Genomic DNA, 14697 nt, shown 5'->3' with positions numbered 1-14697 from the left:
CCTCCTTTCACAGCCGAGTTTGGGACTGTCCATGGGGAGTTCATACTCATTCCTCCTCCTTTCACAGCCAGGTTTGGGACTGTCCATGGGGAGTTCATACCCAACCCTCCTCCTTTCACAGCCGGGTTTGGGACTGTCCTTGGGGAGTTCATACCCGTTCCTCCTCCTTTCACAGCCGGGTTTGGGACTGTCCTTGGGGAGTTCATACCCAACTCCCCTCCTTTCACAGCCGGGTTTGGGACTGTGTTCACCTCCAACATTGCCAAACTGTTATCGAACAAAATTTGACACAATTTATGGGAAATATTTGGTCAGATGTACAAATAGATTGTCTAAAGGGTAGATGTTTAGAAGCCACTCAGGCAGTATATGACTGCAGAGAGCATGTGGAATAGATTCACCGGAGAGGTTGGCTGGATGGGGAATAGAACAGTACAGACCCTTCAGCCCATAATGTTATGCCAACATTTTAACTTACTCCAAGATCAATCTAACCTTCCCTCCCACTTAGCCCTCCATTTTTCTACCATCCATGTTTCTGAAAATTTCTGATATGTCTACCTCTACCACTACCCCTGACAGGGAGTTCCATGTACCCACCACTCTCGATGTAAGAAAGGGGACAGTTTTTTTTAACAAAGAAAATACAGTGGTCGGTATCTACATCTGTGGCCACTTTATTCGGTACATCTGTACACCTGCTCATTATTGAAAATATCTGACCAGTTAATCATTTGGCAGCAACTCAGGGTAAGAACGGATGCAGACGTGGTCAAGGGTTTCAGTTGTTGTTCGGACCAAAGATCAGAATGGGGAAGAAATGTGACCTGAGTGACTTTGATGGTGGAATGATTGTTGGTGCCAGACAGGGTGGTTGGAGTATCTCAGAAACTGCTGATCTCCTGGGATTTTCACATTCACCAGTCCCTTGAACTTACTGAGACAGACGCAAAAAAAAAAAAACAAAAAGCATCCAGTAAGCAGTAATTCTGTGGGTGAAAACACCACGTTAATGAGCGAGGTCAGAGGAGAACGGCCAGACTGGTTCAAGCTGACTAGGAAGGTGACAGTAACTCAGATAACCACGTTACAACAGTGGTGTGGAGAAGAAGATCTCTGAATGCTCAGCATGGCAAGCTTTGAAGTGGATGGGCTACAGCAGCAGAAGACCACAGACATACACTCAGTGACCTCTGTATTAAGTACAGCAGGTACACAGGATTCCACCGAGGGTACACTTCTTACTGTAATTTGTATGTACTGCACCGTCCTGCAGCTACATAACACCGTTCACAATACACAGGTACGTCAGTGATAACAAACCGGATTTTGATTCTGAAGAACAAGGCCTTCAGCCGGTGATGTCTGTACTAAATATGATGCCAATTAAGCTAATCCCTCCCGCCTGTACCCAGCCCTCTATGTATATAAAGGACTGCACCAGAGCAAAGGACAACCTCAATTGATCCAGGTCTCTGGACTAAACGGTCCCATGATCCTGTGACTAAAGGCTAAAAAGGTGAAGGTTCAAGGGGTGTTCACCCAAATTATTCCAGGATTGAAAGTCTTATGATTTAAGGAGTGTCTGATGGCTCGCTGGAGTTTAGAAGAATGAGGGGAGATCGCATTGAAACCTATCCAATGTTGAAAGGCCTCTACAGGGTGGATGTGGAGAGGATGTTTACTATGGTGGGGGAGTCTAAAACCAGGAGACACAGTCTCAGAAAAGGGGGACATCCTTTTAGAACAGAGGTGAGGAGGAGTTTCTTTAGCCAGTGGGTAGTGGATCTGTGGAATTTGTTACCACAGGCAGCTGTGGAGGCCAAGTCATTGGGTACATTTACAACAGAGGTTAATAGATTCTTAATTAGTCAGGACATGACTGAATACAGGGAGACGGCAGGAAACTGGGGCTGAGAGACAAAAAGGATCAGCCTTGATGAAATGGCAGAGCAGCCTCAAATGGCCAAACAGCCTAATTTTGCTCCTACACCATGGTCTTATGGTGTAATAAAGCATCCATCAGTTGGAAAAAAGTGTAATCCGTGAGTGAAAGGGAGGAAGGCTCAACAGGAAACTTGTCTTCTTTAGCAGATAAATGTTGACACTTTTATATCGTCCCACAATTTAAACACAAAGCAGTGCAACTCTGTAATAACATGCCTTGTTCGTCTTTGGTACCACAGAGATTTAGTAGCGGTAATTAAAAGTTAAATGAAATGGTTAAATTACAGAGAGATGGATAAAATTCAAAATTTAAGATTGAAGATTCAAAATTGTTCAATGTCATTTCCTGCACACAAGTGTAAAGGAAAATGAAATAATCGTTACTTCGGATCCAATGCAGCACAAAGAAAATACAAAAGATAAAGAACACAATAATAGTATTTTAAAAACACACCATAAATATAAATATATAAGATAGCTTATATACATAGTTGACTGCGTTGTCCATAAAGTGAGCTAGTCTGTACATAAGGTGACTAACAGGAAATGATAAAGTAGTGGTGTTTGGGGTGTGGAGGGGTGGGTTAGTGGGTGAAGGTGTTGATCAGCCTCACTGCTTGGGGAAAGGAACTGTTTTCGGAATCTGGTGCTCCTGGTGTGGGTGCTACGTAGCCTCCTCCCTGATGGGAGTGAGACAAACGGATACAACCTCCTGCAAGTTCAGTTTTAACTTTTAATTAAGAGTTAAATTAAATGGTTAAATGAAATTGAAGTGGATAAGATTATAACCTCTTGTGAGTTTACTTTATATCCACTGCCCAAATTCGGCAACCTCAAACAATCCAACATTCTTCAGAATTCCTGGAACGATGGAGAAGAGATTAAAATTGGCCTGTGTTCATTGGAATTTGGACTGAGTGGTGCTCTCATGAAACACAAGATTGTGAGAGGGATTGACAGGTTATGTGAGCTGCCTGCAGAAATGATGGAGCCAGATACTCTCACATTTCAGAAGCATCTAGTCAAGTCCTTGAACTGTCAGGCAGAGAAAGCTCTGGCCTTAATGCAGATAAAAGAGCCCTGAGCTTGGATGTATGGACATGGAACAGGTTGTACACCTGCAATGCCTGAGCTAAGCAGAGTGTCAAGTTCAACCAATCCCTTCTGCCGGCATGTGATCCATGTCCCTACGTTCCCTGTCTGTTAAAAAGCCTCTTGAACAGCTCACTTGTAATCGCTTACTCCCCTACCCCGACCCTGAACCCAGACACCCACCACTTGATAGACGATACAAGGGCCCAGGCACCCACCACTCAATAGACGATACAGGGCCCCAGACACCCACCAATCATAGAACATAGAATAGTACAGCACAGTACAGGCCCTTCGGCCCACAATGTTGTGCCGACCCTCAAACCCTGCCTCCCATATAACCACCCACCTTAAATTCCTCCATATACCTGTCTAGTAGTCTCTTAAACTTCACTAGTGTATCTGCCTCCACCACTGACTCAGGCAGTGCATTCCATGCACCAACCACTCTCTGAGTAAAAAACCTTCCTCTAATATCCCCCTTGAACTTCCCACCCCTTACCTTAAAGCCATGACCTCTTGTATTGAGCAGTGGTGCCCTGGGGAAGAGGCGCTGGCTATCCATTCTATCTATTCCTCTTATTATCTTGTACACCTCTATCATGTCTCCTCTCATCCTCCTTCTCTCCAAAGAGTAAAACCCTAGCTCCCTTAATCTCTGATCATAATGCATACTTTCTAAACCAGGCAGCATCCTGGTAAATCTCCTCTGTACCCTTTCCAATGCTTCCACATCCTTCCTACAGTGAGGTGACCAGAACTGGACACAGTACTCCAAGTGTGGCCTAACCAGAGTTTTATAGAGCTGCATCATTACATCGCGACTCTTAAACTCTATCCCTCGACTTATGAAAGCTAACACCCCATAAGCTTTCTTAACTACCCTATCCACCTGTGAGGCAACTTTCAGGGATCTGTGGACATGTACCCCGAGATCTCTCTGCTCCTCCACACTACCAAGTATCCTGCCATTTACTTTGTACTCTGCCTTGGAGTTTGCCCTTCCAAAGTGTACCACCTCACACTTCTCCGGGTTGAACTCCATCTCCCACTTCTCAGCCCACTTCTGCATCCTATCAATGTCTCTCTGCAATCTTTGACAATCCTCTACACTATCTACAACACCACCAACCTTTGTGTCATCTGCAAACTTGCCAACTCACCCTTCTACCCCCACATCCAGGTCGTTAATAAAAATCACGAAAAGTAGTGGTCCCAGAACAGATCCTTGTGGGACACCACTAGTCACAATCCTCCAATCTGAATGTACTCCCTCCACCACCACTCTCTGCCTTCAGCAGGCAAGCCAATTCTGAATTCACCTGGCCAAACTTCCCTGGATCCCATGCCTTCTAACTTTCTGAATAAGCCTACCGTGCGGAAACCTTGTCAAATGCCTTACTAAAATCTATATAGATCACATCCACTACACTACCCTCATCTATATGCCTGGTCACCTCCTCAAAGAACTCTATCAGGCTTGTTAGACACGATCTGCCCTTCACAAAGCCAGCTGACTGTCCCTGATCAGACCATGATTCTCTAAATGCCTATAGATCCTATCTCTAAGAATCTTTTCCAACAGCTTTCCCACCACAGACGTAAGGCTCACTGGTCTATAATTACCCGGACTATCCCTACTACCTTTTTGGAACAAGGGGACAACATTCACCTCCCTCCAATCCTCCGGTACCATTCCCATGGACAACGAGGACATAAAGATCCTAGTCAGAGGCTCAGCAATCTCTTCTCTTGCCTCGTGGAGCAGCCTGGGGAATATTCCGTCAGGCCCCAGGGACTTACCTGTCCTAATGTATTTTAACAACTCCAACACCTCCTCTCCCTTAATATCAACATGCTCCAGAACATCAACCTCACTCATATTGTCCTCACCATCATCAAGTTCCCTCTCATTGGTGAACACCGAAGAGAAGTATTCATTGAGGACCTCGCTCACTTCCACAGCCTCCAGGCACATCTTCCCACCTTTATCTCTAATCGGTCCTACCTTCACTCCTGTCATCCTTTTGTTCTTCACATAATTGAAGAATGCCTTGGGGTTTTCCTTTACCCTACTCGACAAGGCCTTCTCATGCCCCCTTCTTGCTCTTCTCAGCCCCTTCTTAAGCTCCTTTCTTGCTTCCCTATATTCCTCAATAGACCCATCTGATCCTTGCTTCCTAAACCTCATGTATGCTGACTTCTTCCACCTGACTAGATTTTCCACATCACTTGTCACCCATGGTTCCTTCACCCTACCATTCTTTATCTTCCTCACCAGGACAAATTTATCCCTTACATCCTGCAAGACGTCTCTAAACATCGACCACATGTCCATAGTACATTTCCCTGCAAAAACATCATCCCAATTCACACCCGCAAGTTCTAGCCTTAGATCCTCATAATTTGCCTTTCCCCAATTAAAAATTTTCCTGTCCTCTCTGATTCTATCCCTTTCCATGATAATGCTAAAGGCCAGGGAGCGGTGGTCACTATCCCCCAGATGCTCACCCTCTGAGAGATCTGTGACCTAACCCGGTTCATTACCTAGTACTAGATCTAGTATGGCATTCCCCCTAGTCGGCCTGTCCACATACTGTGACAGGAATCCATCCTGGACACACTTAACAAACTCTGCCCCATCTAAACCCTTGGAACTAATCAGGTGCCAATCAATATTAGGGAAGTTAAAGTCACCCATGATAACAACCCTGTTATTTTTGCACCCTTTCCAAAATCTGCCTCCCAATCTGCTCCTCTGTATCTCTGTTGCTACCAGGGGGCCTATAGAATACCCCCAGTAGAGTAACTGCTCCCTTCCTGTTCCTGACTTCCACCCATATTGACTCAAAAGAGGATCCTGCTACATTACCCACCCTTTCTGTAGCTGTAATAGTATCCCTGACCAGTAATGCCACCCCTCCTCCCCTTTTCACCCCTCTCTATCCCTTTTAAAGCACTGAAATCCAGGAATATTGAGAATCCATTCCTGCCCTGGTGCCAACCAAGTCTCTGTAATGGCCACTACATCATAATTCCATGTATGTATCCAAGCTCTCAGTTCATCACCTTTGTTCCTGATGCTTCTCGCATTGAGGTACACACATTTCAGCCCTTCTACCTTACTGTCTTTACACCGTTTATTCTGCTTCTCTTTCCTCAAAGCCTCTCTGTGTGTTAGATCTGGCTTTACTCCATGCACTTCTTTTACTGCTCTATCGCTCTGGGTCCCAACCCCCTCGCAAATTAGTTTAAACCCTCCCGAACCATGCTAGCAAACCTACCTGCAAGTATATTGCTCCCCCTCGAGTTCAGGTGCAACCCATCCAATCTGTACAGGTCCCACCTTCTCCAGAAGAGATCCCAATGATCTAAAAATCTAAAACCCTGCTCCCTGCACCAACTCCTCAGCCACGCATTCAACTGCCATCTCCTCCAATTCTCACCATCTCTGTCACGTAGCACTGGCAGCAATCCTGAGAACGCCACCCTTGAGGTCCTGTTCTTCAGCCGTCTGCCTAGTTCCCGAAACCCACACTTCAGGACCTCATCCCTCTTCCTGCCTGTGTCGTTGGTCCCAACATGTATCACGACTTCTGGTTGCTTTCCCTCTCATACCAGGATGTTGTGCACCCAGTCAAAGACATCCTGGACCCTGGTACCCGGGAGGCAACAAACCATGCGGGTGTCCTTCTCACGTCCACAAAATCTCCTGTCTGCTCCCCTGACTCGATAAACGATACAGGCACCCAGGCACCCACCACTCGATAGACGATATAGGCACCCAGGCACCCACCACTCGATAGACGATATAGGGCCCCAGGCACCCACCACTCGATAGTCTATATAGGCACCCAGACACCCACCACTCGATAGTCTATATAGGCACCCAGACACCCACCACTCGATAGTCTATATAGGCACCCAGACACCCACCACTCGATAGTCTATATAGGCACCCAGGCACCCACCACTCGATAGTCTATATAGGCACCCAGGCACCCACCACTCGATAGTCTATATAGGCACCCAGGCACCCACCACTCGATAGACGATACAGGGCCCCAGACACCCACCACTCGATAGACGATACAGGGCCCCAGACATCCACCACTCGATAGTCTATTTAGGCACCCAGCACTCGATAGACGATACAGGGCCCCAGACACCCACCACTCGATAGAGTATACAGGCACCCAGACACCCACCACTCAATAGACGATACGGGGCCCCAGACACCCACCACTCGATAGACGATACAGGGCCCCATAATAACACAGCGATTAGTGAGCCTCTATTATAGCGCAGGGCATTATGGAGTTTGGAGTTCAGTTCCAGCGACATCTGTAAGGAGTTTATACGTTCTCTCTGTGAACTGTGTGTGAGGGTTTCCTCCGGGTGCTCTGGTTTCCTCCCACAGTCCAAAGATGCACCGGTGAGTAAATTGTCCTGTGATTAGGCTAGGTTAGATAGGTGGGTTGCTGGGTGGTGCAGCTCAAAGGGCCAGAAGGGCCTGTTTCTAAATAAATAAATAGACAGACGTAGAATAGTACAGCACAGTACAGACCCTTCGGCCCACAATGTTGTACTGAGCTTTTAACCTACTCCAACATCAATCGCACCCTTCCCTCCGACATATTGCAGCCTTCCAGTTTTCTATCATCTACGTATGTGTCCATCCAAGAGTCCCTAATGCATCTGCCTCTATCACTGCCCCTGGCAACATGTCCCATGCACCCACCACTCACTGTGAAAGAACCTACCCGACTTTCTCCAATCACCTTAAAATTATGCTACCACATGTTAGCCATTTCCACCCTGGGAAAAAGCTGGCTTTCAACTCGATCTATGTTTCTTATCATCTTGTACACCTCCATCAAGTCACCTCTCATCCTCCTTTGTCCCAAAGAGGAAAACTGTAACTCACTCAACCTTTCCTCATAAGACATACTCTCTAATCCATATAACATCCCAGTAAATCTCCTCTACATCCCCTCTAAAGCTTCCACATCCTTCTTATAATAAGGGGAAGAGAATTGAACACACTATTCCACCTATGGTCCAACAGGGGTTTTATAGAACTACAACATTACCTCGTGGCTCTTAAACTCCACTCTCTAACTAAGGCCAATACACTATATACCCCTTTGCCACCCTATCAATTTGGACTGCAACTTTGAGGGCTTTATGCAAAAAAAAGCTTTGCCCACACATCCCTTTTGAACTTTCACCCCTCATCTTCAAGTTATCCCCTCTAGTAATCTACATTTCTGCTTTGGAAAAGGACTGAGTTTCCACTCCATATCTGCCTCTTAAAATTTTATAAACTTCTATCTAGACTCCTCTCAACTTCCCCCACTCAAGGGAAAGTTTGTCCAATGTCTCCTACATCTCTCTCAATCCAGGCAGCATCCTGGTGACCTTCCTCTGTTCCCTTTCCAGAGCCTCTGCATCCTTCCTGTACCGGGGGGACCAGACCTGCACTGCGTCCAGGCAGCTTGGGCCGTCAGAGTTCGGACTTCGATTCTGGCATCTTCTCCAAGGAAGTTTGTACGTCCTCCCCGTGAAGGCGTGGGATTCCTCTCAGTGCACCAGTTTCCTCCCACAGTCCAAAGGTGGTCAACTGGTCTTTGCAAACTGTCCTGTGGCTAGGCTAAGGTTGAATGGGTGGGTTGCTGGGCAGTGTGGGTCATTGGGCCAGAAAGTCCTGTTCCGTGCTGTATCTCTAAATCAGGGGTTCCCAACCCTTTTTAAGCCATGGACCAATGCCATCGAGTAAGGGATCCATGGACCCCAGCAGTGTTCCCTCTAATCTGGAATGATTACAGTATGTGCAAAGATCTTGCGCTGTGTAATTTTTTTTGCCCAGTGACAACAACCTGCGTGCACTGAACAATTTCTTCAATAAAAACTATAAGTAAGCCAGTTCTAAAATCTGCAGACAAATCGTCGCAAACTCCAAGTTGCCAACACCGTCCGCATCAGAAACCGGAAAAGGAAATGTGATTGTGTACGATGGTGAAATATACCTAACATGCCAATGAGGTAGAGGGTGACAACTTTTGTGCGCAGTTTAAATATCTTTGTGTGTCAGTAACACAAGGTGTGTGCGTGCACGTGCGCATGCTCACCTCAGAGCAGTGGTCCCCAACCTCCAGGCCACGGACCGATACATTGCCGCAAAGAATGCAGGGGTGCAGCGGTAGCCAGAACGCACCCAGCACATCTTTAAGCAAAAAGCCAAAATAAACAAGTTAGATGGGGCCGACGTTTACATGCCAGGCGGCACCTAATTAATTAGCTTGTTTATTTCGGCTTTTTTCTTAAAGATGTACTGGGTGCGTTCAGGTACCGCTGCACCGCTGCATTCTTCGCAGCAATATATCGGTCCGCGGCCTGGAGGTTGGGGATCACTGCCTCAGAGGGAATGTTGGACCCTGGGTTGGGAACCCCTGCTCTAAATAACCAGCCCCTGCTGAACTGAAGAGCCTGCTCGTGTGTTGTCCATTAGCATGACCATGGCATGTTGTTTGCTCAGCCAAAGAACCTGGAGCCAGGGTTCTCTGCAGGAAGGGTTGGCCACTTGGGACTGAAATGAGAAGTTGGAAAACTCCCCCCCCCCCCCGAAACTCAGTCACCCAGTGCATCCAAGGCTGAAGTCAATGGAGTTTGACTCATGGGATGGGGTAGGAAAATGCAAAGCACGATGTCAGCTATGGTTTTATGGAACATGAGCAAAGTCACTCTTCATTTTCCTTTGCTCCAATGAGAACAGTCTCAGCCTTTCAAAAATTTTTTGGGTTGAATCAACACCTTGACTACCTCAGGAGATTAAAGAAATTCAGTATGTCCCCATCAACATTCACCAATTTTTATCAATGCACCACAGAAAGCATCCTATCTAGATACATTACCACTTGGTATGGCAACTGCTCTGCCCGTGACCGTGATAAACTGCAGGGTTGTGGACACAGCTCAGCACTTCACAGGAACCGGCCTTCCCTCCACAGACTCTGTCTACACTTCTTGCTGCCTCAGTAAAGCAGCAGCGTAATCAAAGACCCCACCACCCCAGACAATCTCCCTTTCCACCTCTCCCACTGGGCAGAAGATACAAAAGCCTGAAACCACGTACCACTAGGCTTAAGGACAGCTTCTATCTTAATGTTATAAGACTATTGAATGGTTCCCAAGTATGATAAAATGGACTCTTGACCTCACAATCTACCTTATTATGACCTTACACCTTTTGGCTACCTGCTTTGCACTTTCTCTGCAGCTGTTACACTTCATTCTGCATTCTGTTATTGTTTTACCTTGTTCTACCCCAATGCACTGTGTAATGATCTGTTCTGTATGGACAGTACGCAAGACAAGTTTTCTGCTGTATCTTGGTACATGAGACAGTAATCAACCAATTCCAACGTGATGACAATAAACCAATTTACCAAATTTTTCAATACAAATGGAGCTTACCCTAATCGCACTGCAGCTGTTGCCCTCATGCACACTCTCCTGTAGAGACTGGGCTATCCTCCCTGTGGGAATCAGATCTTAGGTTAGCATCTCACACAGAACCAAGGTTTCCCCCTCCCCAGGTGAGATCAGCCATCCAACGTCTCTTCAAAGTGAACATGGACGAGGTGTCTAAAGACGATGACACACTCGGGACAGGAGTAGGGTGAACTGGTGTGCAGGTGAAACAGTTATATGAAGCTGTACAATATCTCTCATCTCTTGTGACTGCTGCCTTGTATAACCCACAGCAACAATTACCAGGCAACTGTACACAACCAATCAGAGAGATGTAAATTACTGATGGTACTCAACCTCTTTCAGTAATGATAATCAGCTGTTAGATTGTTACAAGGTCTCATGACCCTAATAGATTGATGTACACCACCTCACCATTTTTCCATCCCTTTTCGCACTACTCATTTAATTTATATTTTACATATATTTCTTAGTGCGATTTATAGTTTTTTATTATTACACATGGCAATGTACTGTTGCCACAAAAGAACAAATTTCACGACGTATGCCAGTGTTACAAAACCCGATTCAGATTCAGATTCAGATTACTCCTCTTAGTATAATAAAGGGAAAATAATTCAGAAATACGTCATTTGGACATTAACAGTTTTGCTGTTAACTTTGATCCCTATTTAAAAGGCCCTTCGTTAATATTACAGAGCACAAATACTGTTTGAATTATGCCACTGCCCTGTTTAATCAGTTTTCTTTTGATGTCTGGCTCCATCGACAATGAAGCCTTCTGTCCCTCTCCGAGCTGTTGAGAGGAGAGAACTCCCAGTTCCCACCAACCCCGGGTGTAAAGAAATGCTCCACGTTGGTGAGACCTGACGTAGGTTGGGGGACCACTTTGTTGAGCAGTTCCACTCCATCCACAAAGAGCCGGATTTACCATTTTAATTCTACTTCCCATCCCCATTCCAACATGCCAGTCCTCTTTTACTGCCACGATGAGGCCACGTTCAGGCTGAGGCACCAACACCTCTTTTATGTAGCCTCCAACCTGATGGCATGAACATCGATTTCTCCAACTTCTGGTAACTTTTTACCCTTCGCCTTCCCTCTTCCTCAGGTCTGCACTGTGGACTCTTACCTCTTCTCCTCACCTCCCCCTTCCTTCTCTTTCTCCACTCTCCTCTCTAAATCAGGTTCCTTCCTCTTCAGCCCTTTACCTTTTCCACCTATCACCTGCCAGCTTCTTACTTTGCCCCTCCCCCCCACCTGTCTTCACCTATCACCTTCCAGCTTGTTCTCCTTCCCCCCCCCCACCTTCTTATTCTGGCTTCTTCCTTCTGCCTGACGAAGGGTCTCGGCCTGACTCGTCGACTGTTCATTCATTTCCATAGATACTACCTGACCTGCTGAGTTCCTCCAGCATCTCCCCCACATCACCCTGCCAACAGTAAGGGTCGAGATTTAAAGCTACTCTCTGTTGTCCAGTGCCGGCCAACACCAAACATACATATCATGTCCATTCTCACTCCAAAACACCTCAATCATAATTTCGTCATAAAATACATCAAAGAGCTCAATCGGGCCATAGCCTGTTCCTCACAAGATTCAAGGTTGTTTAACGTCACTTCAAATACACAAGCATAAGGAGAACAAAATTATTGTTACTCTGAACCTGATGTAGTACAAAAAATGATAAAGAACAGAATAATAATAAAAATAGATATGAATACATATTTGTATGTATTGCATATTTATATGCTGTGGTCCAGGTGCAGGTCAATGGGACTAGGCAGATTGATGTTTCAGCACAGACTAGATGGGCCAAAGGGCCTGTTTCTGTGCTGTAGTGTTCTATGACTCTATGACACAAGATAGCTCATTTGCATAGATTGATTGTCTATCCATAAAGTGGTGGAAAGCACAGAAGTGTCTGGACATAAGGTGACTCAACTGACAGGAAATGATAAAGTAGTGGCAGTTGAGGAGTGTGGAGGGTGGGTTAGTGGGTGGTGTTGATCAGCCTTACTGCTTGGAGAAAGTAACTGTTTTTGAGTCTGGTGGTCCTGACATGGATGCTACATATGGGAATGGGACAAACAGTCCATGGGCAGGGTGGGTGGGTTCCTTCATGACATTGCTGGCCTTTTTCTGGCACTTTTCTGTATAAATGTCCTTGATGGCTGCAGTTATTCCCAGTGTTAGGCTTCACTGCTAATTTAATAGTAATCAAGTTGTGGGAATATTCAGTTTCCTGTCTACACAGAATTATCTCAAATTTTCTAAAATCTACAGGAACCAGTATTGTGTCTAATTTTGGTCATCTAACTGCAAGGAGGATGCAAAGGGCCTGGAGCTGATGCAAGAAAGAAGTTTAATTATTCTACAGACGAGAACGTCAGAAATAGAAGCAAGGGCTGGTCACTTGGGTGGCGTGGTAGCATAGTGGTTAGTGCAACACTTGACCGTCCCAGCGATCGCAGGTCAGTTCTCACCACAGTCTGTAAGGAGTTTGTTTGTTCTCCCTGTCAACGAGTGGGTTTCCTCTGGATGCTCTAGTTTTTCCACATTCCAAAGGCATACAGGGTGGGGTTAGTGAGTCGTGGACATGCAATGTTGGCACCTGAAACTTGCGGGCTGTCTCCAGCACATCCTCAGACTGTGTTGGTCCTTGACACAAACAATGCATTTCACTCTGGTTGACGTACAGTACATGTGACAAATAAAGCTAATCTTTAATGGCAAGCATGCAAATAAATTGGAGCAAGAGTAAGCCTCAAGCCTGACATACATTCCAATATGGCCATGGCTGACCTTCCCAGAGATCAGCTCCTGCTTCCTACCAATTCCACGTCGCCCTCAATGCCCTGATCTTCCAGACATTTATCTCCCTACTCCTCCTTGTGGAGCTGGCTCGATGGGCCAAATGGCCTAATTCTGCTCCCATGTCTAATGGTCTTTAAACACCTGCAGTGAGCCAGCCTCCTTGACCCTCCATGGAGCAGAGATTCGCCTCCCCCTGTGAGAAGTTGTTCCCATGCACCCTATGGCTACCTCCTTATCTTGTAAGTGTGCTCCCCTGCTCATAAGACATAGCAGCAGAATTAGGCCATTTGTCCCATCAAGTCTGCTCTGTAATTGCATCATAGCTGATTTACTTTCCCTTTCAACATCATTCTCCTGCCTTCCCCCATCACCTTTGACGCCTTGACTAATCAAAAACCTATCAACCTCCACTTTAAATATACCTAATGACTTGGTCTCCACAGCTGTCTGTGGCAATGAATTAAACAGATCCACCACCCTCTGGCTAAAGAAATTCCTCCTCACCTCCATTCTAAATGGACATCCTTCTATTCTGAGTCTGTGCCTTCTGGTCCTAGACTCCCCCACTAAAGGAAACATCGTCTCCACATTCACTCTATCTAGGTCTTTCAATATCCGATAAGTTTCAATGAGTTCTCCTCATTTTTCTAAACTCCAGTGAGTGCAGACCCAGCGCCATCAAACACTCCTCATACCTTAACCCTTTCATTCCCAGTATCATTCTCATAAACCTCCACTGGACCCTCTCCAACGCCAGCACATCCTTTCGTAGGTATGGAATCCAAAACTGCTGAGAAGTACTCTGTCAGTTTGTCCAAGAAACCTGTATATTCTGGTAAAGCTTTTGTGAACTGCTTCCAACACACCAATATTTTCAACCCAGCAAAGCTGTTAATGTCCACATGGTGCACTTCAGAGTAATTTGCCACTTATATAAAAAAAATCACAGGAATATGAGATGCTGTAAAAAATTTAACACCTGATTATCATTACCAAAAGAAGTAATGTCATTAACTCGCAAACTTTGTATAATTCTGTAGTTTTCTCGTGAGAAAAGGTTGGACATTTCCCAGGACAGAAATGGCTAATACAAAGGGGCATGGCTTTATGGTGATTGAAGGAAGTATAGGGGGGATATCAGAGGGAGGCTTCTTTTACACAAAGAGTGGGGAGTGTATGCAACACCTTGCCTGCAATAGTGATGGAGGCAGATACGTTAGCGATGTTTCATAGACACATGGATGATAGAAAATTGGAGGGCTCTGTGGGACGGTAGGGTTAGATTGATCTTACAGTAGGTTAAAATGTCGGCACAACATGTGGGCCAAAGGCACTCTACTGTGCTGT

General features: G+C 45.8%; 1 protein-coding gene across 1 annotated transcript in view; it reads right to left on the bottom strand.

Annotated features, from left to right (window-relative positions):
• The window catches only part of mrvi1 (murine retrovirus integration site 1 homolog), a 272971-nt gene that overhangs the window by 196918 nt on the left and 61356 nt on the right, over nucleotides 1–14697 (bottom strand). The window contains exon 11 of the mRNA XM_072271388.1: nucleotides 10516–10577. Within this exon, the coding sequence (XP_072127489.1) occupies nucleotides 10516–10577 (62 nt within the window). The remainder of the gene's footprint in view (nucleotides 1–10515; nucleotides 10578–14697) is intronic.

Source organism: Mobula birostris, chromosome 11, assembly GCF_030028105.1.
Source record: "Mobula birostris isolate sMobBir1 chromosome 11, sMobBir1.hap1, whole genome shotgun sequence".
In the NCBI taxonomy this organism is placed as follows: domain Eukaryota; kingdom Metazoa; phylum Chordata; class Chondrichthyes; order Myliobatiformes; family Myliobatidae; genus Mobula; species Mobula birostris.
Note: the sequence above shows the minus strand (reverse complement) of the source record. Positions and strands in the feature narration are given on the sequence as shown.